Source organism: Sarcophilus harrisii, chromosome 4 (genome assembly GCF_902635505.1).
Source record: "Sarcophilus harrisii chromosome 4, mSarHar1.11, whole genome shotgun sequence".
Classification (NCBI taxonomy): Eukaryota; Metazoa; Chordata; class Mammalia; order Dasyuromorphia; family Dasyuridae; genus Sarcophilus; species Sarcophilus harrisii.
In genome coordinates, this window is record NC_045429.1 from 382,127,033 (window position 1) to 382,155,025 (window position 27,993).

The following is a 27,993-nucleotide window of genomic DNA, read 5'->3' on the forward strand; positions in this document are numbered from 1 at the left end:
GAAGCATGGAAAGGTCTACATGAAATGAAGGGTAGAATAAGGTAAGCAGAGCCAAGAAAACAGTACCTATAACATAACTATAATAATGTAAATGGAAATGACAACCCAAAATATCAAAAGTAAATTTAAGAAACATAAAAATCAAGTGTTCTCCAAATTTCAAATGAGATTTGAGAAAACACCCACAAATTGCTCTTTTATGGAGATGGGAGATCACAGGTGCTTACACATTGCATGTTTTCTGACTTTTCATGTATTATCAGTTTGCTGACTTTTTTTTTTTCCATTCTTTCCAAAAATTACTATTTCTCATATAAGATTCTCTCAAGAATGGGAAGAGACATACTTGGGATACTATGATAATGTATAAAAAAAAAATCTTCAGAAATTATAAAAACTTAAGACACTTGAAAAATGGGTCTTTCCAGTCTCTGAAGACTTCTAGTGAGCCAAATCTATCAAGCTAGCTAGCATTTATTGAGCAACTACTATTCCAGCCACTTAAGGATGCAAGAAGATTTTTGAACAACTAGCAAGTTTTATTTTCCTAATGTCAAACCTAAATTAGCCTCTTGGAAACTTTTAGCTTTTCTGCTTTGTTCTACCTTCTGGAAACAAACAGAACAAGTCGCTTCCAAATGACAGCTTGAAGACAGTATTCATTAATCTTTAAATATCTTTCCTAGGCCTAATATTCTTTATATGGCACGGATTCAAAGACCTTCACCATCCTAGATGCCCTTATCTGGACACTTAAATTTATCAATGCCTTTCTATATGGTCTAAACAGGGCAGAATAGAGAGGGACTATATTATATTCCTGGGAACTAAGGCCCTTAATACGGGCACAAGATTATTATTTTTTTTTAATTGGGGGCAAGGGGGGGGGGGGGGGGAGTACTTTGATTATATTCATGTTGAGCTTGTAATTCACCAAAACTCCCATAATTTTTTCAACTACTGCCTAACCAATCCTCTCCCCAGTACACTTTAGAAATTGACTTGTTTGAACTTCAGGCACACACCATTTTTATCGCTGATGAGTTTTATTAAATTCAGCCCAAAGTTCTAGCATCGGTTTGGATCCTCATCATCATCCAGTCATCTGCAAAATTGGTTAATATATACCACATTTTGCTTTTATTACCCTAGTCATAAAAGTTTCCCCAAGAATTGAAGTCGGTCTCAGTAGTTTATAATTTACCCTCCTCCCATTTCTGAAAACCAGAACATTACTCTTTCCCAGCCACCACAACAGGCCTTCTATTCACTCCTACTACACTGTTTTTCGTGTTCTTCCAAAGAACATATCTGACAACAGCTTCAGTTCTTTGACACAGTATCTCATTTGTACTAATGACATATGAGCATTCTACCAGCCTGAGGATTTTATTCACCTGGTTGCCTTCCTGGACCAATCATACCGAACAGTTCTTATCCCAAACAAAATAGACATAAAATAATTTTGATATATCCTTTTTGTCTCTATGAATTACAAGGTAAAGGAATATTTTCAGGTAAAGCATGAAGGTGAAAAGGGATTTCAGACATGTTTGAGATTTGAAATTGACCTTAGTTTTTTAAATTTGCCCATTTTGTTTTGCACTTAATACAGAAATGAGCCTGTGTAGTGTAGTATGGAAGGATGAGGAGGCAAGACTAGGTTCTAATCCACAAGGTTACAATGAGAAGCTATGTGAACTTGGAACATATGGCTTATTATCTCTGGATCTTGGACAAATGAAAAATTCAAACTAGAGGATGTAGAGTCCTACCCCAGACAAATCCAACAGTAAATAGAAACTTATTTTTATTGTATGTCAGGATTTTTGTGCTGTCGTCTTCAGAAAACAAAGAACTAAGCCACTTACCTTCCCTTGGTATCTAGTATCTCATTCCCCCATGTTATTAACTTTTGATTACATCTAAAAATTTTTGTAATCCTTTGCTTTTGTCAATTTCAGTTCACTCCAAGCTCTAGTCCATAAATAAAGCATTTATTAAGCGCTTACTGTGAGCTAGGAAATGTGTTAAGCACCAGGGGATACAAAGAAAGGCAAAAGACTATTCCTGCCCTCCACAAGCAGACATTTGAATAGAGCAAGACATGAAAATAACTAAGTAGTCACAAGGCAAAGATGAAGATAATCCAAAAAGGGAAGGCATGAACAACTGGGAAAATCATTAAAGGCCTCCTGCAGAATGTGGAACTTGGGCTGAGAACTCACTAAGAAAGCTAGGAGGTCAAAGTGAGGGCCTAGAGAATTCTAGGAAGTGTTGGACAGTAGATAATGCACAGAACGGAATCATATTTGAGAACTTGTGTGTCAAAGAGTACGTTGAAGAAATAAGGCTGGAAAGGTAGGATGGTACCAGGTTATAAAGAAGTTCAGATTTTAGCTTGCATATTGTTTGCTGTCTTGGGAAAGAGGAGGAAAATTTGGAACACAAAAGTTTTACAAAAATTATTGTTGAAAACTCTTTAATAATCTGGGGGAAAAATTGAGAAAAAATGTGATTTAAAAAGTTTTCAGATTTTGTATCTGATCTTGGAGTAAAATAAGGAGTGTCACTGGATCACATTGAGCTGGAGGTAAGGAAGTGACTTGGTCAGGATTATGCTTTAAGAAAACCATCTTGGCAATTGATTGGAGGATGAAATCAGTGGGGAGAGGAATGAAGCAGGAGGCAAAGATGTTGCAGTAGGTCCAAATGTCTGCAAGTATACAAGTACAAAATTTGGCAAATTGGATGTGCATTGAGTGATGAGTCAAAGATGACATTAAGGCCATGAGCCCGGGGGACAGAAGATAGTGGTCTTGATAAGTTAACAGGAGGGAAACATTTTTAGAGGATGACCACCATCAACTTTCTCAGTCATCTTTCATTACCTGCTCTTACTTCCCTCTTCTATGCACGGCTTTAAAAAACATGTAGGTGGCAAGTTCCTGGGACATCCACATTGGTTTCCTAATGCCAATACCAAGTACTCATTTTCTTAGAAGATTCATTAAATATAATATGGATTAATAGGCAAGCTTCTGTACATGAATTTAATAGAAAATTTGATATTTCTTATTCATTCTTAAGAATTTCATTAACTTAAGATATATTCTAAACTGTAAAATGAAAATGTTATCAAGATGAAATCTTAAATATGTGATTTACTTTATACTTTAATGCTTGTTTCCAGGCTTAAACTTTTTCCAATTACTTGATTTATTAGAGATCCTTATAACTCTTCTTTTCAAAAGGAGAACTGTGTAAGAAAATTAAAATTACCTTTAAAAAAAATCTCAGTATAGTCAAGTCTCACTGGTAAGAAAGACTAAAGACCCATTCACACCCATAATCTTATGCAACTTTCGTCTATTTTTTTCCTAAATTCTCCATAATGGGTAATCCCAACCTATTAGGAACCTCTTCTCAAAGATTAGGAAAACCACAATGCCACCACAACAGGCCTTCTATTCACTTGCGTTGAATATCATTATTGTTGTTCATTCATTTTGTCATGTCTGACATTCGTGACCCTGTGTGGTATTCTTGCCAAGAAATCCCCAAAGTGGTTTACCATTTCCTTTTCCAGCTCATTTTACAGATAAAAATATATTTAATAATATATTTAATAATATTCCAATTTTGCCAGCCTTCTTGCCTTCCTTAACCTTATTTTCTATCACAAGAGAGATGCATAACTATCAATGTAAAGTAACTGGGTAGTTACTAGGTAACACTTTCAAATCTCTAACATTGTTCTTGTTTGATCTTACTTTCTTTAGGTCCAGTTTTTCTTCTCAGACCCGAGTTTTCAATAATCCTTAGGCATTTTAAAGGAACTGGCATAGAGCTTCTGTTCTATTCCAAAGGTTGTTCCAACTTTTATTATGATAAATCTTCAACAAATAAATTCAAGACCAGGAAATGTTTTTCTTATGTTTTTCCTATAATACACAAACTGAGGTATCCCATTACTAAAAGTTAAAACAAATTATATAAGCCTACTTTGTATACAAGCCACACGTTTACCAGGGAATAATTTGATATGCCAACATTACTAGTAAAAATTGTTGCCTCTCTCCAGAACAAAGACACAATATGCAAAGATATACTAGAAATATTTGGTTATTTTTAATCAGCTATTGATGTATAATAAAATAAAGGAATTCAAATGGCACCTAATTCAAACATTTAAAATATCCCATTTACTGTATCCTTCTAATCTGAAGCACAATATAATTTAAGCCTAATCTTCAAAATTGTGCCTTTTATTTCCAGGAGAGCAGAAATAGTCATCCAAATATAATTTACAACTGGGGAGGCTTATTTGGTGCATTTGGCAACATGTGATTTTATAGGCATAGTGGTAGACACAATGTTGAAGAATAAGCCTACCAGATGGAACAATGCTAAATTACAAAAAGCAAGGTACATGTTTCTGAGTTGTATGAAATCACAAAGAATCAAACCCACCAAATATCAGACTAGTTCTTTAATTATTACAAATGAACTTTTTACAATAAGCAAATTTTCATGGGTAACTCTTATCTGTTGACCAATTAAATGTTCAAAGTATTAAATAATTCACAGAAATCAAGTTCTCCATGCTGTCTGTACAAATTAAAGAACCTGTGCATGCCCCCAAAATTCAATCTGGCAATAGTCTCTGGACAGAAGAAACGGCTCACAATTTAGAGAATTTACAGCATTACAAAAGTGACCCGAACCTTCTTTCTTTAATCATTTACTCTAACAGCAAAGATTACAATGACAGAATTTGAATGATCAGAATGTAAAAGTATTTGTGCAAAACTGCATTAATTGTTCTTACCATCTAAGATATGTGAATAACACCAATGACAGCACAGAGACAATGATGAAAATTAAATACATTTGAAGGAGCTCTCTACATTAGATTTTTTTTTTAAAAATGTGGACTATATTATGACTAAACATTAAAAGAAAATGTGGCACCATGAGCAGCAGGAGCAAAAACAATCTGGCAGTTATGCCAGCTAAAGAAAGCTGACAATGGAATATGCCAAAGTTTCTTTCCAAAGCAGCCATTGATCCTAAAATTTGAAAACTGTAGGACTTTTTCCATTCAGTGTCCATATCCTTGGCTTTGCAGATTGAAAATAAAATGTTTGAGAATAAGCAGTCTTTTTTTTTCTCTTCCTTTTAGGAGGGAGGAGTGTGCTTCTTCACTGCATCGGCAGTCCTTAAAAGAGCTGAATCATTGATTCTCTGGATTTTCCTACACCAATCCATTTAACTAAAAAAAAAAAAAAAAAAAAAGAAAATTACTTCGATATTCTGCAACTTGAAGGGAAAAAAAAGGCAATCTCTAATAATAAGCACTTTATTTTACTACTGCACATCAAAGCTACTCAATAAAATGCTTCTAATCACTTCTTGCTGCCTTTGACCTATCATTTGGTGTTTTGTTCCCATCTCTGAATATATGTGGAAAATAGCACAAATTTAGTCAAGATCCATTCGTGCATTCATAAATTTTACCTAAATTAAATTTTGTTTTCAGATATCATTTTTATGAAACACAAGGTACTTGAATCAAGTCTTTGATCATGTTGTTATTTCAACACAAGACTTTTTGCAAGAGCAAGAACTGTGCTAAAGTTTTGATCTTTCCTAGGGTGATGCACCTATGCACAAGTATTTAAATATTTGATGAAACAACTAAAAAATAATGCCAATGTTTATTAAATCTGTAAACCACACTAAATAAGGAATGCTGGTTACTAATATGGAAACCAGAACTAAAGAGCTGGAAGAACATGATCACTTAGAATGGACTGATCATGGGCATACATGGTTGGTTACACGTGAAAAGTTCTCCTTTTTCAGATTTCTTGAATAGACTCATTCTTAATGTTCAGAAGAGGAAACCAAGGGCCAGAAGGAATACTTACCAAAGATATGTACCAGACATCATCTTTGAATTTCTCCAAGGTTGGAGATTTCATTTACTCCTCTAATACCCAATGTTACCTAATCCTATAAATGGTTTTTGCATCTAATTAAAATCTCATCTGTTATAAATTCATTTCTCCCTTTTTCTGTCCAGTCTTCTGCAGATATAAACATTAAATATCTTCATAAAAATCCTCCAGACACTTCAATGGATTAATTTAAATCACTTCTTAGCCTTCTTTTACATGTGGAATATCTCTAACTTCGCTAGAGGATCCATTTTTTATTCCTTTAAATTTAATTTCTCTGAAGTCTCAGATTATATATATATATATATATATATATATATATATATATATATATATATATATACACACACACACACACAGTCTAGTCACTAAAATAAAGCACAATATAATAAAAACAACAACTTGAAGAACCACATTCCTTTTATGTATCAGTTATCTGGTGTTCCCCCCCCCCCCTTTCTAATCAATTATGTTCCCCCTTCATCATATATTAAAGGCTTACAGCTCTGGAGGAGATTCAAAAGTTCAGATAAAATTTGGTCTCCAACAGAGTTTATAGCAAGTATAACAGGAGGATAAGACATATATATATAGATAACCATAACATACTGCCATTCCCTGCTGATCTTATATCCATTAAGGCACTGTGCATCATTCATTTTGTTTTCTTTCTCTCTTCTAAACTTTTCTGGGTCTCATTCTATTTAGAAAAGACCATTTCTCTAAAGTAAATAGCCATTTCCAATTGCATTTCGGCAACATAATAGGCCTACTGAGACAGTAATAACATTTATATAGCACTTAATAAAAGTCATCACCAATTCATTTGATCTTCTACAACATCCTGGAAGGTAGGTGTTATTTTATCATCCCCATTTTTCAGAGGAAACTGAGATACAAATTAAATGGCTTGTCAGATTTGGTCTTCCTAAATACAGGCCTAGCACTTTATCAATTGCATCTGGAAGTTCTGATTGCTAAATGGTAACAACTCTTAGACCAGCTACTGGATTCTAGAATCATACCTACTAATTCACCTACTGGTAACAGGATCATAGATTTGGAGGCAGAAGGACCTAAAGACAGCATCAATTTTTATACATCTTATTGTACAAATGAGAAAGCAGAGAATCAGAAGTGGCAAGTAAATGAACACACATTCTCAGAATTCCATATGCTTTACATTACACAGTACTATCATAAAATACACTTAAAATGTGTGACCTAAGTTTACTAAAAAATCAAAACTTTCTATAATGATTAATTTCCTTTTTTGTGGCTTCTCTCCTCAAGGACAGTAAAATAAGCATAGCTATATCACTTTAGATCCACATGACTCTGGGCAGTCCTGTTCATACCCTCTGACCTTTGTTTATTCGCTTGTAAAATAACAAGTTTTATTAGATCATCTGTAGCTTATTTGACAGTCCTAAATCAGTAGAATTTATGAATTGGAGTTGTGAGAATATGCTTTCTTCACCAGTCATATACCTGGGTTTTAGGTTCCTGATTTTGTTTGTAAATTGAATTTCAAGATTTGTTTTCTCTTCCTATATTTGGCCAAGTATATATATGCTTTATAGAGGTCCATTTTAGAAAATGGACTACTTTACGAAAAATAACAGTACTCTATCCTCCCCAATATTAAGATATATATGATATACTCGTGTTCTAATTACCTGGAATTTGAAGCTCATCTTGAATAAACTGAACATAATTCTGTGCATTGACAGGGAGATCTTTAAATGTCCTTGCATTTGATATGTCTGTGTTCCATCCTGGGAGAGTTTTATATTGTACTTCAACTTTATTTAAGACTTCTTGGTTTGCTTTAAAAAAAAAAAAAAAAAAAAAAAAGTACATTTTGAGTAAATATCAGCTAACATATCAAACAGTTTGCAATTCATACAGTGGAATACAACAATCCAAGACTACTCTGAAGAACTTATTATGAAAAATGTTACCAATACCCAGAAAAAGAACTATTGTGATGAATACAGAATGCAGGATACTATTTTTTTTTTTTTTTAACTCCCCCCCCCCCATGAGTTTTTTGGGGGGAGAAGAGTGGAAGGAAACTTTTCTTTTATAACATGACTCTGATAGAAATGTTTTCATAACTGTACATGTGCCTTCTCAATGATGGTATCTGGAAACTCAAAGTTTTAAAAAGAAATGTAAAAAAATGTAACATCTAACTGGAAAAAAAAAAATATATATATATATATATATATAAAAGAAATGTCTACTTATAAAGTTGCTTTTTGGAGAGTTATTGCTTATATTAAATTGTCTGCAAAAAGATTACCTGGAAAATGAGGTATAATTTCACCATCTAACTTGTAGGCAACTCCAACTTTTATTTCTGTAAACACGTCCAAAATATCCAATTTGGTAAGCGCCAACCTAATTTGAACAAAAATCAATAGTACAGCAAGGTTCAAAATTCACACTCTCAAAAACTCATATTGGATTAAAGAAACTCAGAACTAAAATTTTCGTGCCCATCTGAGTGACAAAAGATGACAAAATGACAACTGTTGGTACAGCTGTCAGAAAACAGAAACATTAATCAATGCATTTTTTGTATGTAGAATATGGTCTAGTCATTTGGGAAAGCAATCTGAAACAATGCTCCTAAAAATCACTAAACTGTACATGATTCAGCAACAAGCTGAACAAGTCTACATCCAAAGCTGAAGAAAGAAGATTGTACATTAAGACATGAACCTAAAATAAATTATTATATTATTTCTCCATTTCAATATCTGTATACATTAAAGATATCAAAGAAAGTGAAAGACCTGTTTGTACAAAAATATTTACAACAGATCTTTTTGGTATCTAGCAAAGAATGAGAAACTAAGGTTATTCTCCTTCTATAATAATAATGATGATAAATAGCTCATAAAATACATAGGACTGACTGTGTCAAGTGCTTTACAAATATTTTCTCAATGGATTTTCATAATAAGCTTAGGAGGTATAATTAGTAACCCAATTTTATAGATGAAAGATGTTTTGGCAGAAAATTGAAAGATTTATATGAATATATAAAATCTTCTTTAGAAGAACACCGATTAATCAAAGCTATGATCAACAATGATTCCCATCAATGGAACCATGACTTAACTAAAATTATGGAATGACAGCAAGCTTGGGCAACCTGATTGTATAACATGCAATGAGGGCAATGAGGAGTCCAAAATAATGCTAAGATTATGAACCCAAATGCCAGAAAGAATGAGTTTTTGTTTTTTTTTGTTGTTGTTTTTTTTTTTTGGGGGGGGGGGGGGGAGGCAATTATAGCTATCCAATAGTGATAACCACCTAAAGAATTTATTTCCCTCTTACTAGAAAAGAGGAGGCAAAATATTCGTGTAAAGTGCTCTGGAGTCGAGGAATCCTGATTCTTCAAACTCTGATACTGTTGCCCCAAATTAACACTTTCTTCCCCATATCTGATGATGTACTATATCAGTTTGTACCAAGACACTGTTGACACATAAGGTTCACCTTTCCTCTTAATGGATTTTTTTTAGTTGCATAAATACTCCATGTTAATACTACATCTGCTGTCAGGTATGGTCAAGTGAGCTTTGTTGAACTGCTTTTTTCCTTCCTTTTAAATGTTTGCTACAATGGATAGCTTTCTCAGTAACTAGAGAACAGAAAAAGACATTCAGAAATATGCTGTTAAGAAAAGATTCTATGCTGATCAGAAAAGAGGCTAGAAAAAAATAATTCTAAATAAATATGTTATGTGTATGTATGTATAAAGCTAACTTCTATAGACCAGTTTTCTAGGCAATACTGACTGAAATTTGTTAAAAGAATGCAATTTAAAAGTCACATTTGACAGACTACAAAAATTTTTGATATGTATTATAATAAAATTAAGTTACTTACGCAGTAAATCCATTAATCATATGAGCATATTTGAGCAAAACAAGATCCAACCAGCCACACCTTCTTTTTCTTCCAGTGGTCACACCAAATTCTCTACCTCGGGTCTGTAATAATTCCCCAATTTCCTGGGGAACAGAATATAATTAGTTTTATTTAGCTAAATCATATAAAGAGAATCATCATAATCTATAAGAAGTCACACAGTATAAATCTGGTTATAGTATATTTTGTAATTTCTACACCCATCCCCCAACTAATAGCCAAAAAAATCTGTGGAAGAAAAGGTCAAAAATTGTGGGCTCGATTAAAGAAATGAAACCTAAATATTGAGCTATATCAACACATATCAAGAGGCTTAGAAAATTAATTATAATATTCTTAAATTTTAAAAATAACTAAGAGCAACATAGTTTAGTAAACTTCCTCAAAGCCTCAGAAAATTACTGGACAGAACCATAATTGCAGTTCGCAACTCCCTTGGAGGTTAGTAAATCATGTTTGTCAGAAAAAAACAAATACTGAGTATAACAAAACATTTTTAAACTTCTCTTCTTACATTTGCTTCTTTCTTACCTCAGGGATCTACACTATCACCTCCATTTTTTTCAAACTAACTAATTTACTAAAAGTACTATTCTGGTCAGTCTTCCAAACAAGATAGCACAAGTCAAAAAAGAGAACCCATAAGAAAATACATCCACTATTATTTTCCCATCATTGTGAACCAGATTTACTGAAAAATCAGCTTACGTTGTTCTGTTCTGTTGGAAAGGCTCCAATTCCAACTCTAGTTGTATATGCTTTAACAACTCCATATACCTCACCCACATTCTGAGGAGGCATACCCAAACCTGTGCAAACACCTCCAACAGTACAATTTGAAGAAGTCACAAAAGGATAAGTACCTTGAAGTAAAGAAAACGGAACTTTAGGTTATTAATTTTCAATAAGAGCTTTATATTTCTGCATTAATTTCATTTTCATTTGAGTCCTGTTAAAGAACTACAATTTTTGGTGCAGTCAATTTAAATCTTTGCTCTAGCCTTAAATTAACACTCATTCCTTCCCCATATGTTAACAGAATTAGCATACTGGACTAAATAAACCATTTAACACTTTTACTAATCAGAAGGTTTTAAATATTAGTGATTATTTTCTTCTCAAATCTCAAATTTTTATTCCTAGTTACCTCTCCCTTCTTGACAGGAAGGGGATGGTGGTTGGAAAAAGCTTTAACCTAGTCATATTATCCCATATTTATCTTTTCCTTAAAAGATACGAAGACACAAAAAGCTATCGAACTGTGCATACCTTTTGACCCAGCAGTGTTACTACTGAGCTTATATCCCAAAGACATTTTAAAGGGAAAGGGTCCTGTATGTAAGAATGTTTGTGGCAGCCTTCTTTGTAGTGGCCAGAAACTGGAAACTGAGTGGGTGCCCATCAATTGGGGAATGTCTGAATAAATTGTGGTATATGAATATTATGGAATATTATTGATCTATAAGAAATGACCAGCAGGATGATTTCAGAAAGGCCTGGAGAGACTTGCATGAACTGATGCTGAGTGAAATGTTGAAGTCAACAACAATACTATATGATGATCAATTCTGATGGACGTAGCCCTCTCTTTAACAATGAAATGAGCCAAATCAGTTCCAATAGAGCAGTAATGAACTGAACCAGCTACACCCAGGGAAAGAACTCTGGGATATGACTATGAACAAATACATAGAATTCCCAATCTCTCTATTTTTGTCCGCCTACATTTTTTATTTCCTTCACAGGCTAATTGTACACTATTTCAAAGTCTGACTTTCTATACAGCAAATTAACTGTTTGGACATATTGTATTGGGCAACCTGCCATCTGGGGGAAGGGGCGGGGGAAAGGCGGGAAAAAGTTGGAACAAAAGGAATTGCAACTGTCAATGCTGAAAAATTGCCTATGCATATATCTTGTAAATAAAAGCTATAAAAAAATAAAATTTTAAAAAATGAATAAATGATAAAATAATAATTATAATATATTAATTATTAAAATAATTATAAATGATAAATTAAAAAATGAATAAAAAAGGTACTGAGACATCGGGTAGTCTTGGCTGGCAAAATGACTAAAATTTTAGGTTAATGATATTTCCTGGTGTACTGAGTAACAAGCATTCATGAGGAGCTTCAAGAGCAAGCAGATGTGTGGCTGGCAGTTCAAGATGGGCAATTCAGGCAAAGGAGCTTCCTTTGTTCAGCAGAATCAACTCTAGGTGCCCTTAATGCCTATCTTTGTTGAATATACTTCATTGGCCATGTTTAAATAAATTTACTTTGTTAACTGTTGAATCTCTTTGTTCTAATACTAAACCTAAAATATCACAGGATGGGCTCTAATAAGGCCCAGCCCCAGAACATTCCCTTTTTGTCAAAAAACTAAAGCTTAGCAGCAGTTCCCAAGAAGCCATTAAAGCCTATTTTTGCATTGAAGAAGTATTACCAGATTTCATTAGATCAACTGCTTCTTTTGATCCCAGAGACTCCCCAATCAGACCTGACAATTGTGCACCTCTCACCTTTACAAAGGAATATAGTGAGAATATTTCTTACATTTCTTCTGAGTCAAATATAGTTTTAGAGTTTACAAGTATTATCCCATTGTGTACCATACCTAATTAGACAAATGTCCGATTTGAAATTACTCAAGATATTAGATATGGCAGTTGAAAGTTCTAGTATAACACTCATTTTACTCATTTAAATTAAACTCAGAATTTTTTCAAAATCATGAAGGTAGAACTAAGTAGTCAAAATATGAATAAAGCACCCTGAACCCTGAATTCAAAGTTCTTTTTATTACATCATTTCCTCTGTTAATCCAAAACTATTCTGAACACACAACTGAGGCCATACCTATGAAAAGATTTATTTTAGCTCTCGCTTCTATACTCAAACTTGCAGAGCATTCTGGATTATGACTATCAATAAACAAAATGAATAACAAAGTGTGGCAATAAGTGTACTGAAACAACCTCTAACCTAGAAAATTACTTTAATTCTGATGGGCTATAATATTATAATATTCATCTTACTTTGGGGGGGGGAAAGAAGCAAAAGCAATCAATTTCTAGAACTACAACCTAAAGCTTCTGAATCAATGTATAAAAAGATAATAATAATAAAAAAAAAGACTTAGTAAACCAGTAAACTAGTAAACTAGTAAACTTAGTAAACTAAAGAGCTAGGTAGCACAGTAGATAGACACTGTCCGTGGAGTCAGAACCGGAGTTCAAATCTGGCCTCAGACACTACCTGTGTGACATTGAGCAAGTTATTTAACCTCGATTGCCTCCCCCCCACCAAAACAAACAACAAAACCCTAAAACAATAAAATATTTTCTGAATAAAACAGACATTTAAGTTCTTTTTTTGGTATGCTGAATTGCCAATACTTAATGATGAAAGTATACATTTTATAGCTCTATTAAGTTTTCAATAAAAGGAAACACTTACCAAAATCAATATCAAGCAGAGCTGCATTTGCACCTTCTACCAAAATTTTCTTTGGAGGGCCATGAAGAGCCTCATAGAGAAAATAAACTCCATCCCTCACCATTGGTTTAATCCTTTCCATATAGCCCTATGTAAAGAAACCACTTTTTAAGATGAAGTTTTTTAATTTGATAAGCTACAGAAAGACAAATTAACTTTGATTATTACATACTACATCAAGTCTATACCTCCCACCAATGGCATTTTTTCCATTGTGTTCCCTTACCCTTCAGGATGCATATGAAGTGTACTTGTTAAATAATACTGTAACAAATACAATTTCCATTTAGAATATGCCTTATGAAAAACAAAAATATTTTAAACCATTTATCTAATATCCAAGTCTACCTATTATTTGCTATAACAAAATTCCAGTTTAACAGAAGAACATGAAGTCTTGAAAGTCTTTTCATAAAATTCAATTGAGTAGAAAAAGAAAAAGAAAAAAAAAAAGAAAAAAATGGGGTTTATCATCCCCATACAAATGTCACATGAACTATGATAAATTACTTGCACTAAGGACCATAAGAGATAATCCATTCCAATTCCCTCATTTTGCAAGGGTTGAACAATTTGGAGAAGGATACTAAATGCCTTTGGCAAAACTAAGAAGTCTCCCTATTTTAAATTTAAATAAGGACATCATTATAACCACCGTTGGTCAACTTTTAAAAATTTTAAACTTAAAAATTTGTTATTACTAATTGTATGAAAAAATTAGTGAAATTTATTTCTTAATAACTTTATATTTCTTAATATTTTCTTAACAAAATCTGAAAGCCTTGCCCTTTAAGTACACATGCAAAAACTAAGAAATGTCACAGCTTTACCTTGAGTTTTTGTAATTCACCTTCAATATCAATTTCCAAAGTGGGATATATAGATTTATATTGATTAGCTAAAACTTTGAACCTGCAAAACAAATAAATTTCTGTGAGGGCTTCTTATCATTTGATTTTAAATTTTTAAAAAATGTTATTGATATTTAAAAGTGAGCATAGGTGTGTAATCACATGACTTGATAAGGATAAGAAAACTAGTTGGCATTTCCTTTTTTGGGATAGAATAGGGGCAGAGGAGCTTAAAAGAAAACTCCTGAACCATAAAGACTGGCAACTGCTGAGGAATTGAAAGGCTAAATGACTCAAAAGGCTAAAATGTTCTCAGTCACCTACCTCATGTCAAAAGATGTATTTGAAGCTAGGACTTCCTTAATTAAAGGCTGTCCCTTATAATTTGCTGTCTCATCACATTAAGTAATTGATTAAGTAAATCAATTTGAAATTTAGGGTCAGTTAGACCAGTGGTTCTCAAACTTAAAAATTATTGAAGATCTCTTGAAAGAATTTTTACATGGGTTATATATATTTAGGGATACTTACCATATTAGAAATAAACTAATTTTGAATTTTAAGAACCCCTGAAAGGGTTTCAGAGATCTCCGAGGACCCTCTGGACTACACTTTGAAAAATACAACTTTGAGTTAGACAGTAATGGCAGTCTACTAACACAATATTTAACTAGAAAAGTCACTAGCCTACTGCCCTTAAGATTTCTAAACCAAGTTTTTCTTTTTGTATTTTAAATAAAATGAGTTACCTCTCAGAGAAGCCATCAAAGTCCGAAACAAGATCACACATCCTGAGTCCACTTCGAGAAGCTTTAGAGGAATAAACTGGGCCAATACCCTTTTTTGTAGTACCCAAACTTAAAACAAATAAGAAAATAAACAAATAAGAAAACAAATAAGAAAACTGACTTTCAAGAAAATCTTTAGTTCTTACGAACATGTAAGCACAAATACTTGAGCCTAGTTTCTGCTTTAACTACTAGCTAAATTTGTTTTTGATAAAGAAACCTACTGATACCATTCAACAGAAACACTAAATAAAAATTATCTAATATTCTTTTCCATGAATTTAGTCCACCAAGTATATGGCATAAGATGTGCATGTGTGCATGCATGCACACAAGCATGCTTAAATAAAAAAATAAACAGGGACATAGACTACCTGTGACTTCATTGCTACAAGGAGCAACTGAAGGACAAAATTCATATTAATATGTCACACTGCCAGATTGGAACCTACATCTTTCAAGCTCTGAGTCTACCACTACCATTAATTATACAATAGCATACACAGGCATGCTTGAATTAGAAAATTATATTTTTGATGAAACAGGACATACTTCTTTCCAGCTTGCTCCTGTCTCTGTTGTTCTTGAATGCCATCTGCTGCTTGATGGAAGTCAAATACTAGAAAAGAAAACCATACTATGGATGAAATTGGGACACAGGTTATTCATGTACAAACATCTGTTAGAACAATCAAAACATGGTCATTTTCTGTGATCTGTGAAAATCCAATTTATATAGAAGCTCTCTCTAACTTAAGATGTACAGATGTTTCTCAAATAACTTTCTCAAATAACTGGGCTTGAGTATTTGTATACATACACCTCAATTTGTATACAAATACCTCAAAAACAAGAAGTTTTGGAAAGTCAGCAACCTACATCAAAAACACCTTACCTACAGGTAAAGGCAGGTCAATGAATCATATATTGTTTATCTGCAGAGTCCCTTAATATTGCTACTCTTCTCCAAATCAGTATAGAGATCAGTATAGAACCTCAGAGGAGAATCTGGGGCAGAGGCCATATGGACAAATGAGAGGATAACTTGTTTCTATATGTATTCTTTCCCAACAAATTAATGAGATCAAGGATATACATAGTAGAGCTAGGGTAATCAATAACTATTTATACTGCTAATGAAGCAAAATAAAAAAAAAAAAAAAACTTGGAAAAAAAATTTGGAATTAATATGTTAAAGCTGATATAAACATCCTACCAGGTCTCAATTGTAACAATTTACCTTATTCAACTAACTACTCAGGACTAGTCTTAGTTCTGTCATTCAACACATTTGGATTTTAATAAAACATTTACTCAAGTACAAGACTTATGGAGGAAAATCAGAGATTTTCTAAGAGCCCTTGGTTAAATAACCATGATAAAGCAATGTCAATATGTAGATGTCATGCAGATTTAATATTAGGTGACCCAAGAATAAATTACAAAAGTGAAGTTAAAAAAGCATCTTGGCAAGACACACACACACACAAATTCAGTTCAAAAAGTATGATGGTTGAAAATATGGCTTAAGTTGTAGAAAAAAATAAGCTGATTAACTCTGAACAAAAACTCCCCCCTACACTAATAGAAATGTCGCAATGTATAGAACAAAGCAAGTGATAATTTTTATATACTGATGAGATCACATTATGAATATCATTACTCAGTTCAGAGTACCACACTGACAAAATAGCATCAAAAAAAAAAAAAAAAAAAAAAAAACCAAGACGGCTCTGGAGACCCTATCTGAAAAATAGCTGATAAAACTGGATATATTTAGAGAAAACATGGTTAGGGAGGATATATATATATTATATATATAGTACTTAAAAGTGAAGAAACTTGAGATTATTTGATAACAGGTGGCACAGTTAGTAAACTGCAGAGATGAGTTTAATGCTGAGATTTTTTTTTTATCCGAATTATTAAAATAAAGGCAAGAGAGTGGAATTTGCAAATAAGACCAGGAAGCCCAATTTCAATTGTTGGTAAAATTCTCTTAACACACAGACTACTATGGTACTTAATGGTACTTAGATGACTATTAAGGTACTTAATGCATGCTTGTTCAGTTAATATGTTTAGAAAAGTAATAAGATTACAAAAAGGCTTCACAAAGAACAAACCTGAGTTTTAAAAAAAAAATTGTTCATGATCAGAATAGATCTAGATTTTAGCAAAGCATTTGGAAAAAAAAAATCACTCATACAAATCTTGTGAAAAAGACAAAATTGTAAGCTAGATAGTAAGTTTGGTGACATCTGTGACTATTTTAATGGGAAATTTAAAAAAATTGGTCCATCTTGGTCCAATCTCTTTTCTCCCAACTGTAAAAACCCCAAAGGTTTCCCCAAAGGTCTTCACCCCAAAGGTTCCCTTCCATCTATCTACTGTGTGTACCTTGTATATATACAACCTAAAAATTTACATTTTCTCTCTCCCATTAAATGTAAGCTCCTTTAAGGCAGAAACCGTTTTTGCCTTTCTTTGCATCTCTAGTACATCTTCTTAGTACAGTGACTGGCCCACAGCAAGTATTTAATATAATGCCTGCTACTTGTAAACACCTTGGAAGTCTTCCAAAAGAATACTTTGACCTTATGCTTTTTCATATTTTTTATCCATGTCACAAATAAAGGAATACTTAACAGATTTTGATATGTTAACAGGTATTATATATATAACATATTATATATAATATTACATATTATAACATATTATATGCATGAGTCAGGATAAAGAGACCAAACAATTATCAATAAGATGAAGTTAATCAACAGATAAAAATATAAAATTATATTAAATATCTGAAAAAAAAGATTTGTGGATTTAAATGGACTAAATACCAAATGGGTCAACAAAAAAGGTGATAAGAAAGCCAACAAACCTAAGTTTAGGCTTCATTGAAAAGAAGTGCAAAAAAAAAAAAAAAAAAAAAAAAAAAAAAAAAAAAAAAAAAAAAAACACCCAATACCAAGTGGGATGGTGTTTGTAGGACTCATTATGCTAGTCAGAGAATATCTGGTGTATGGCCCTCTGTCCATTCTGGTTGTCACAGAAGTTGACAAGCAACATATTTTGGCTCAAGCTGTGGAAAAAATTATTAAAGCTATCTAAAAGGAGAATGGATTGCTTCATAACAAAGTAGATTCCTCTTCACTTAAGGTCTTCAAATAAAAGTTAGATTAACTTGCTGATTATATTTACAGGAACAGGTACAGTTGGGGGCCTAGAGATTTGTTTCTGGGGTTCATTTTTTTATTTCAAATAATTTTTTCCATTAAATCATTTTGTCTAGTCTCCAATCTGCCCTCCCATTCTACACACAGCTCCAACTAACCACAACTGTTGTCTTGAACTTTTTTTTAAGAGCCAAAAAAAAAAAAAAATTTTTGATGTCACAACTGTAGTGAAACAATGTAATCAGAACTGATCAACTGGATTACATTGGATTTATCATTGATGGCTGATATTGCTGTGAAGCAAAAACATCATATTTCAGTAAATTCTCTCCTATTATTGTCTTGGGAGAGTTGATTTGGCTTAACAATTCACAATGGTAAGCAATTGCTTATCAAATTGTTTAGAATGTCTTTCAATTCAAATAAAAGTTAATGGGGTTTTAAGAACCCTTTGAATTTTGAAGGAGGTTCAAATATACCTGTTTTACTAAATTATATTTGACCTCTTTTACACATTAACACGCAGGTTAGAAAAACAATCTTGCTAATCTATTTCAAAAGGGGGTAAGGGAAAAAAGGGGGGAACCAGAACAATAACTTAAAAGCTGTAAGCTGTTCTATATCTAAAACAAAATATTAGCACTTCTGATGGATCATCACCCAGGTATTTTGAGTATGTCCATGCTTTAGCTTTTATTTCTCCTTTCCTTTTCCAATTTCCTTTTGTTTCACTGTTTTGTTTTGTTTCACTGTTAGAATTGCTAATTGGGAGTTTTAAGGGAGAGGGATAAAAAAGAAAAAACCTTCAATAAATCATCTTTGAAGCTCAGCATTTTATTGCTGACAAAAACAGAATTTAGGGTTAGAGTTTGTAGGAACCTCAGAGTTCCTACAACTACATACAAATCTTTACATATGCCCCAGGAGTCTATGCTTGCAACCATGTTTAAAAACTGAGAAGCCTTCTACCTTTTTTCTTTAGCCTATTTTCACTTATGCAGAAATTTTCTGTTATCAAGTCTAAATTTGCACCTCTCAGCAACACACTTCCTGCTTTTGCCTTCTGTGATAAAACGGAAGCAATCTAACACATTCCTTCTGGCATGAAAATTATTGAATTTCAAATTATTGAATTTGAAATTTTATTACACTTATTAAATTTTATGGTGACACCTAACACTATCATAAACAAGTCTTCTCTTTTCTAAGATAAAAACCTCCTCTCCAATCCCAGTATCTTCAACAAACCCTCAGATATGACATAGGACTAAACCACTTTTCTTCATCTTAAGTGCCCTCATCTGTACACATTCCTACTTACTAAATTATAGCCTCCAGAACTGAAAACAATGACTCAGATGTAGTCTGAGCATAAGGAAGGACTTTAAGACTATCACTTCCTTATTCCAAGAAAATATAGCCAATGTAATCCAAAATAGCCCAGAACTTCAATAGCATTTTTGATTGCCATAGCATTCTTATTTCATATAGACTTCAGAGACCCAACACCTTCCCATCTTTTTTCCCCCAGACATTTACAGTAAATATTGTAAGGATATACAGCAGTCTAAGAAATCTTAGAAAATTTCCTTTCTCTTTAGTGATATCTAGAAATAGTTTAATTCCCTTCCAGTCCTATAATTCTAGAAAGGGACTACAGTTCTTCAAAAGATTTAAGGAACACAAAAACGAGGTAATTCACAGCCTTTTGCTCTACGAACAATCAACAAAGTTAATTAATCTACAATAAGTCAAACTCATTATGCATTTATTGCTTCTTGTATTCCAGGTACTCGGCTAAGCACCGGGAATAAAATGAAAAGCAAAATAAAAAACCAGTCTCTGCTCTCCTTTTTGGTACTTAGGTTTAAAACAGCAGCAATGGCAGGAATGGAATTGATAAGGATAGAGTACAAATAGCTGAGATGTAGGTAAGAATTCAGCTGAAATTCTGACAAAAATGTCTTTCATGACTTTCTCAAATGATCCTCCAGCAGTTTAGGAGTAGCAGCAAAATTATCAGATGATAGAGGTTACCCAGAATTGATATTACAGGGGCCAGTGTTTCTAAGGAGATGACACAAAAGTACCTCTGATAAGCATCAAATTGTGTGGAATACCCCTAAAATGTTTTGAAAAGGGTTCTCTTAAGCTAAAGATGTTATTACAATAACCCTAATCGTCCATAATAGTTAAAATTTACTTTAGTTCTTATCAAATGATATTTCACATTAAGGTTTCCATGCTTTTAAAAGATGGATTTCTTATTAAGCAACATAAAAAAATTAAAATGCAATAATGCTCTTACCAATATGAGCTCTGTCAGAAATTATAAGCCTTTTTTCCCAACCTTCAAGACCTAGACAACAAAAAAGTGAGGAAAAGTCACTTACATCAAACATTTGTTTTACAATAATTCTTGAATTCCCAAAGAAATATGGAATGACATTATTAATATTAGTGCTCACCTAGACCAGTTTTATTTTATAGAAAAGGAAAGTAAGATTTGAAAGCCCAAATATCTTTTTTTAATTTAATTTAATTTAAAGAAAACACATATATAAATATACCAATCTGTTAAAAGCTAAATGAGTAAGTTGGGGCAAATAATTTTTCACCAGGGGTAAGAGTCAGGCAAAGAATCCAAATCATCTGGAAGCTTCCAATCCAACATTTTTACTTTTTTTGTTTAATTTTTACTTTACATTTTTACTTAATGTATTGTAATTGTAATGTATTGTGCTAAGGGATACAAAAATTACCCTCAAAAAGCCTTATATTCTACTACTTATTGGGAGTTAGGGGTGGGGAAGATAGTAGTTCTTTTTAAAAATTGTTGTTGTCTAAGAAGGGACAATCAGAAAAGGTGTTCTCTACAAGTTAGGGTTTAAGCGTTTACTCAGCTCTTAAAACAATCACTATACCCAAGGGGCTTATGTGCTATGGGGAAGACAAACTAGTTGCACAATAAATGTCAAAAGAATACAAATAAACACAAAATTCTTAAATAATAGGTACTGTTTGTGGCAATATGCTATGTGACATTGGCTCTGAAGTAGGACTATCAGAGGCCAAAATTTGCCTCTGACACTTCCTTCCTGTGTGACCTTGGGCAAGTCAACTGCTTGCTTCCTTTCCCAAGCTGTTCACTGCAGGCCTGCTGATCATTCCTCCATAGTTTCCCTTCCTAAAATATCTATAGTTAGTAGGACTGCTCCTCAAAAAACAATTTATTGCCAGGTCTTAAAGGCTTTATCACACACATAATGCTCAAGTTGGCAGTCTTTGAGAATATAAGGTCATACCATGTATCTCTGATGAAACATCTGAGGGTTTATAGATCTATAGTTTATAGATAGAGGTATATAGATGTAGATTCTTTTCCTCTGCAAGATAGGTCTATTTATACTATGGGAAGTCAAACAAGAAATGGTAAATATCTTGATTTCTATCATTTTACCACTGGTGACTATTTTAAGCAAGACAAGTTCTTAATATCTTAAACTATTATCTTTTTAATACATCTTTAATGTAAAAATTATTATCTTTAATGTAAAAAATTAAATTTTGAAATTTGTACTATGAAGAGCTACATTCCAAATAAGGGAAAAGATACTGTTAAATTTGCCCAGCATGATATTTTAGAAAATATCTTTATTACAAACCTAATTCTTACCTTTTCCCTTTTGCACATTTTTCTCTGCTTCTTCAAATAATCCTGGTAGATGAATTACCACACCATTTCCTGAAATTAAAAAAAAAAAAAAAAAAACTACAACTCAATCTCAGATGCATTTAAAAAAAAAATAATAAACTCATTAACTGACAATGGAATGACAATAGTCAATTCTGGTTATAAATCTACATATACTTCTCAAATTTACCAATTTTCAAACAACTAGAATATACTTAAATACACTTAAAGCTTTTATTCTAAAACAGAATTAACTGGTACTTATTAATACTTCCCCTTCCACTAAAATCTGGAGGGTGAACAGAGGAGTAATGGTGAATTTTCAGGAAGGCTTTAAGGCCTCGTAGAAGGTGATTTAAAATTTGAGTCCAATGGGCCTTCATCTTAAAAAGTCATAAAAACGTAGGAGACAATACCAAGAGAGGTGGGAATAAAGTTTGATTCATTAGACAGACCATGGCAAAGCAAAAATAATCTTATGAGAGGGTAAAGTTATAAAAAGCAGCAATATTAGTTACCTTTACTTGCTAAATATTCAAGATGCTAAATGTTGCAAGGACTCCTCTTACCTTTTCCATTAAAAGACCCTCTTCCACCACTCCTCCCTTTCCCCCAACCAGAAAATCTGATTTTGTTAAAAAAAAAAAAAAAAGGGGGGGGGGGAGAAGGGGGGCGGAAGAGAAGAGATGAAGTAACCTTTGAACAAGTCACTTGACTTTTCAGGGTATAGTTATGAATCTAGAGGGGGGTTAAATCTAAATTTCCTTTAAGGTTCATTTCTATTCTAAAATTTATTTATTATTTTTATTTTATCTTGAGGGGAAAAAAAAAAAAAAAAAAACTTATTACAGACCTAATACTTTTGGGCCCATACATCATAAGGACTATAATTACAAATACCATTCCAAAGATACTATTCACTATAAACTAAGGAACAAAACTAGATCTTGATTTTAATCATCAGTATCATGATCAAATTCCACAAAAGTATGGAACCCTATTTCTGGAACATTAAAATAGCCAAAAATTAAAAATTAAAAATAGAAAATAGAAAACCATCCAACACAACATATTTACCAATGAACGCAGTGACATTTGGATTGATGATCCCACTTGGTAGGAGATGAAAGTCATACTCCACAGAATCCACAACAACTGTATGGCCAGCATTGTTTCCTCCCTGAAATGGATGTTTTAATAGGAATTATTTTACCAATCCTTACATTTCCCCAAATATCCAATATCCCCATTTCCTACAAAATGGACTAAACCAAAATCCCCTTATAGAGAAATTACAATTGGTAACATACTATTTTCCATTTTTGCTGCTTGCTATTAACACAAAGGATGTAAAATTCAGAATTTAGGGTTAGGTTTCATTTTTTAGAGTTGTTATATATATTGTATTTATATATATGTATATATTGTGTTAATATGTATATATGTATATATATGTGTAATATGTATATATATGTGTGTTAAAACTGCTTTCTTTGCTCTTTAACACAGTATTTTATGTCTCTGAATTCTTCATATTCAATGAACCTTAAGACAAGAATATATCACCATTATCATTCAACATTGTACTAGTAATGTTGGCTTTAACACAAAAAGAAAAATTAGAATAGGCAACTAGGAAATAAAACTTCTTTGCAGATGATATGATAATATACTTAAAGAATCCTAAAGCATCATGCAAAAATCTACTGGAAGCAATTCACAGCATTAGCAAAGTTGTAGGATATAAAATAAATCCACACAAATCATCAGCATTACTGATAAAGCCCATCAGCAAGAGATAAGAGAAAATTCCATTTGAAATTACTGTAGACAAAATAAAATACTTGGTCTACCTGCCAAGAGAAGCTCAAGAACTGTATGAATCCAATTATAAAATACTTCTCACACAAATAAAATCAGATCTAACCAATTGAAAAAAAAATCATCCTAAGTTGGTCTTCTTCAGTGCCATACCAATCAAACTGCCAAAAATTTTTTGTAGAACTAGAAAAAAATAACAAAATTCACCTGAAAGAATAAAAGGCCAAGAATATCAAGGGAATTAATGGGGGAAAAAAATACAAAGGATGGCGACTAAAACTATGTTATAGTCATAAAAACCATTTGGTACTGGATAAGAAATAGAATAGTGGATCAGTTTAATAGATTAGAGATACATAATACAATCAAAGCCTCTAGTAATATTTCATAAATCGCCAAATTCCAGCTTCTGGAATAAGAAATCATTTGACAAACTATTGGAAAAACTGGAAAATGTCCAAAACTTAGCATAACCCTACTTCTCACACCCCTATACCACAATAAGGTCAAAATGAATACCTGATTTAGGCATAAATAACAATACTATAAACAGTTTAGGAGAACAAGAGATAATTTAGCTAGCAGAGCTATTTGGAGAAGAGATGAATTTATGACCAAAAAAGAACTAGAGAACATAGAGAAATGCTGAAAACTTTGATTAAATTAAAAAGGGTTTACATAAACAAAACCAACAGAAATATTAAAAGAGTAGACAGATGAAAAAAAAACAGCTAGTTTCTGATAAATGTTTTTAATAAAGAATTGTGTCAAATTTAAGAATACGAGTCATTGCCCAAATGATAAATGGTCAAAAAATATTAACATAATGATAAATATTGAAATATTGAAAGAGATGTAGAAAAACTGACACTAATGCATTGATGGAGAGTTGTAAAATGATCCAAGCATTGTAGAAAGCAGTAAAGCATCATAAAGGAGGGTAAAAGACGTACAAAAGGTAAAAGGGTAAAAGGAGGGTAAAAGATGTACAAAAATGTTTATAGCAGTTTTTTGTGATAGTAAAAAATTGGAAAACGAGCAGATCCCAAATGGGGAATAACTGAGTAAGTTGTGGTAAATAAAGATAATAGAATATTATTGTTCTATAAAAATACTGAACAAGCTTATTTTAGAAAGGCGTGGAAAAATTTACAAGAAACAAGCAGAACCAGGAATACACTGTACACAATAACAGCAAGAATGTGCTATGATCAACTATGTAAGACGTGATTCTAAGTGGTTTAATGATCCAAAGTAATCTCAATAGACTTGACAGAAAATGCCACCTCTGCATCCAGAAAACAGAAAAATTATGGAAATTGAATGTAAATCAACACATGCTATGCTCACTTTGTTTTTCCCCTCTCTCATGTTTTTCCCCTTTTGCTATGATTTTTCTCCCAACATGATCCATAAAGCATGGGGGGGGGGGGGGGGGGGATCCCATTACTTTCATATACTATAATGTTTTAGCTACTTCCAAATTGATCACATAGTTTGAACAATAAAACAATGAATATTTTTATGTATGTGAAACTGGATAGAAGATTCTGGGAAGATAGTGTGGTAGGCTGGCAAATTAAGCTCTCCTGATTTCCCCCACAAATAGAACAAATTTGTGCTTCAGAGTGAAAAATTAGGTCTTTGTCAAAGAAGTCCACTTCCATCAGATTACATCTTCATACAGTATCATTGTTGAGGTATATAATTTCCTGGTTCTGCTCATTTCACTTAGCATCAGTTCAAGTAATTCTCTCCAAGCTTCTGTATTCATCTTGCTGGTCATTTCTTACAGAATAATATTCCATAACATTCATATACCACAATTTACCCAACCAATTGGTGGGCATCCACTCAGTTTCTAGCTTCTAGCCATTACAAACAGGGATGCCACAAACAAACATTTTGGCACATACTGGTCCCTTTCCCTTCTTTATTATCTCCTTGGGGTATAAGCCCAGTAGAAACACTGCTGGATCAAAAGGTATGCACAGTTTGATAACTTTTTGGGCATAATTCCAGATTGCTCTCTAGAATGGTTGGATTCATTCACAGCTCCGCCAACAATGTATCAGTGTCCCAGTTTTCCCACATCCCCTTCAACACTGTCATCTTATTGTCTTCTATTTTTTGCTGTCATCTTAGCCAATCTGACAGGTGTGTAGTTCACCCATTATATCTTGAAATCCTTTATATCCTTAGCAGTTAACATAGTAGGTACCCAATATATATTAGTTTGCTTGATTGAAAAGTCTCCAAGGATCCAAGGAGATGAAGAAAGAAGCACATGAAGTCACTTTGTTCAACTTGGAGGACCAAAAAAACCCTTCTACAAAATCCAGCAAGTGATCTCTAATCTGTGCTAAAAATTTCATTATCCCATGAAGGATTCAATTCCATGTATGGGTAATTCTAATTGTTAGTTTCTTTAACAAAAGCCTAAATTTGTCTCTTTGAAACACCTACCCACCGGTCCTACTTTTGCACTTTGTAAAAATAATCATCTTGAAACCTTCTATATAGTCCAATCTCTTTACAAGCACTTGTAGATAGCCAATCTGGTCCCTCAAAGCCTTGATTAGTTAGTTCCCTAACCTAAACATTCCTTTATTCAATCCTAATATAGCACATTTTAATCTTTGATCACTACTGATTATTCTCTCCCTATTTGTCTGAAAATGATATTACCTCACCAGAATAAAGAAGGAAGATATTATTATGGCCCTTGGATTAGCTGTAGTGCCTTTCTTTTTTGCTGAAGCAGTTGGAGTCAAGTGCCTTGCCCAGGGGTCACACAGCTAGGAAATGTTAAGTGTCTGAGGTCAGATGTGTGGAGGGAGGGAGGGAATGTGTCAAAAGTAAAAATACTAGAAAGATAAAGTAAGCATCAAGGTTACAAAGGACTTTTGAAATGTTTTCAATAGCCCTTTAACCAAGAGAACATTGTACACAGCCAACAAGATTATGTGATAGATGTGGTTCTTGGTACCAAGAGGAACCAATTCCAATAGATCTGTGATGTTGAGGGCAACTGCATTGACTATGGAGATTGAATGGATCACAACATAGTATTTTCACCTTTTTTGTTTTTGTTTTACTCTCATTTTTTTTCCTCCTTGATCTGATTTCTTGTGCAGCATAAGTATAAGTATAAAATATAAGCATAAGTATAAAAATAAAGGACTATTGAATGTCAGAATTTTATATTTGCTCCTGAAGACAATAAGGAGCCCTTAAAGGCTATCATTTCTTACTACAGTAATATTCTACTGCATTCATATACCATCTAGTCATTTCCATTTTTTCCCCTAGTTTACTACCCCCCCAAAGGCTTATTATTAATATTCTGGTACACATGAAATCTGTTTTCTGGTATTCTGGAGTATCCAGCATATTTTCTGGATCAAAAGAATGCCAAATTATTTTTCAGAATGGCTGGACTAATCACATATCCGCTTTCTTTCAGTATTTCACACTGCTGACCACTTCCTTCCTCATTCTTCTATGGCTCTTTTAAGTTTCTTTTTCTGAACCTCATCCTTCTCTTACTGTATTTTCCCCTAAAATTCCAGACTCTTCCGGATCCTTCTGAAGGAAAAGGGGGAAAAAAAAAGTTTAGGTTTACATATTCAAAAACCCACCCAACTTGAAAATGTTGAAAATTATCTTCTCAATCCTCTAAATCCTCCTCAGCACTTTGTGAAAAGAGCCACTGATTTCCCTGGTCATCAAGAGCCAAAATATTTTATACCTTCCTCATTCATATATATAAGCAAAACACTGCCTTTTTTTTTTTTTTTTAAAAGCTCTCCATTTAAGAAAGTCATACAGGAAATGAGATGACATCATTTGAAATTTTTGAATCTCTCATTCTTCTAAGGTCATCTTAAGCACCATGTGTCAGCATAATAAAATCGTCTTGATCTGTATTTTGCCATTGGACCCAGAGGCTCTGGAGGAGCAAGTGAGGTAGGTGACCTTCCACAGCCCTCCCTCACTTAAATCCAATTCACTTGAATGTCATGGCATCACCTCACTGATGTCCTCTTTCAGGACAACTCACACAACCTTTCTGATCCCTTGTAAAAAGTTCCTTGTCTATATTTGTGACCTCAGATAGGCTGTAAACTCCTGGGGGGGGGGGGGGGGGTAATTTCAAGTGTATGATCTGGGAGAGAGAAGAACTATTTGTGGTTTATCTTTACATTCTTTACTCTAGCATAATGCCTGGGCACAGAGTATG

General features: G+C 33.1%; 1 protein-coding gene across 1 annotated transcript in view; it reads right to left on the minus strand.

Annotated features, from left to right (window-relative positions):
• Positions 1-4,109: 4,109 nt before the first annotated feature.
• ADSS2 (adenylosuccinate synthase 2) overlaps positions 4,110-27,993 on the minus strand; it is a 30,271-nt gene continuing 6,387 nt past the window's right edge. Inside the window, exons 2-13 of the mRNA XM_003767775.4 lie at positions 23,007-23,109; positions 21,912-21,980; positions 20,544-20,594; positions 15,606-15,672; positions 15,015-15,122; positions 14,245-14,326; positions 13,376-13,502; positions 10,623-10,777; positions 9,873-9,997; positions 8,272-8,369; positions 7,643-7,792; positions 4,110-5,275 (exon numbers count right to left, since the gene is read on the minus strand). Of these exons, the coding sequence (XP_003767823.1) occupies positions 5,223-5,275; positions 7,643-7,792; positions 8,272-8,369; positions 9,873-9,997; positions 10,623-10,777; positions 13,376-13,502; positions 14,245-14,326; positions 15,015-15,122; positions 15,606-15,672; positions 20,544-20,594; positions 21,912-21,980; positions 23,007-23,109 (1,188 nt within the window). The 3' untranslated portion in view covers positions 4,110-5,222. The remainder of the gene's footprint in view (positions 5,276-7,642; positions 7,793-8,271; positions 8,370-9,872; positions 9,998-10,622; positions 10,778-13,375; positions 13,503-14,244; positions 14,327-15,014; positions 15,123-15,605; positions 15,673-20,543; positions 20,595-21,911; positions 21,981-23,006; positions 23,110-27,993) is intronic.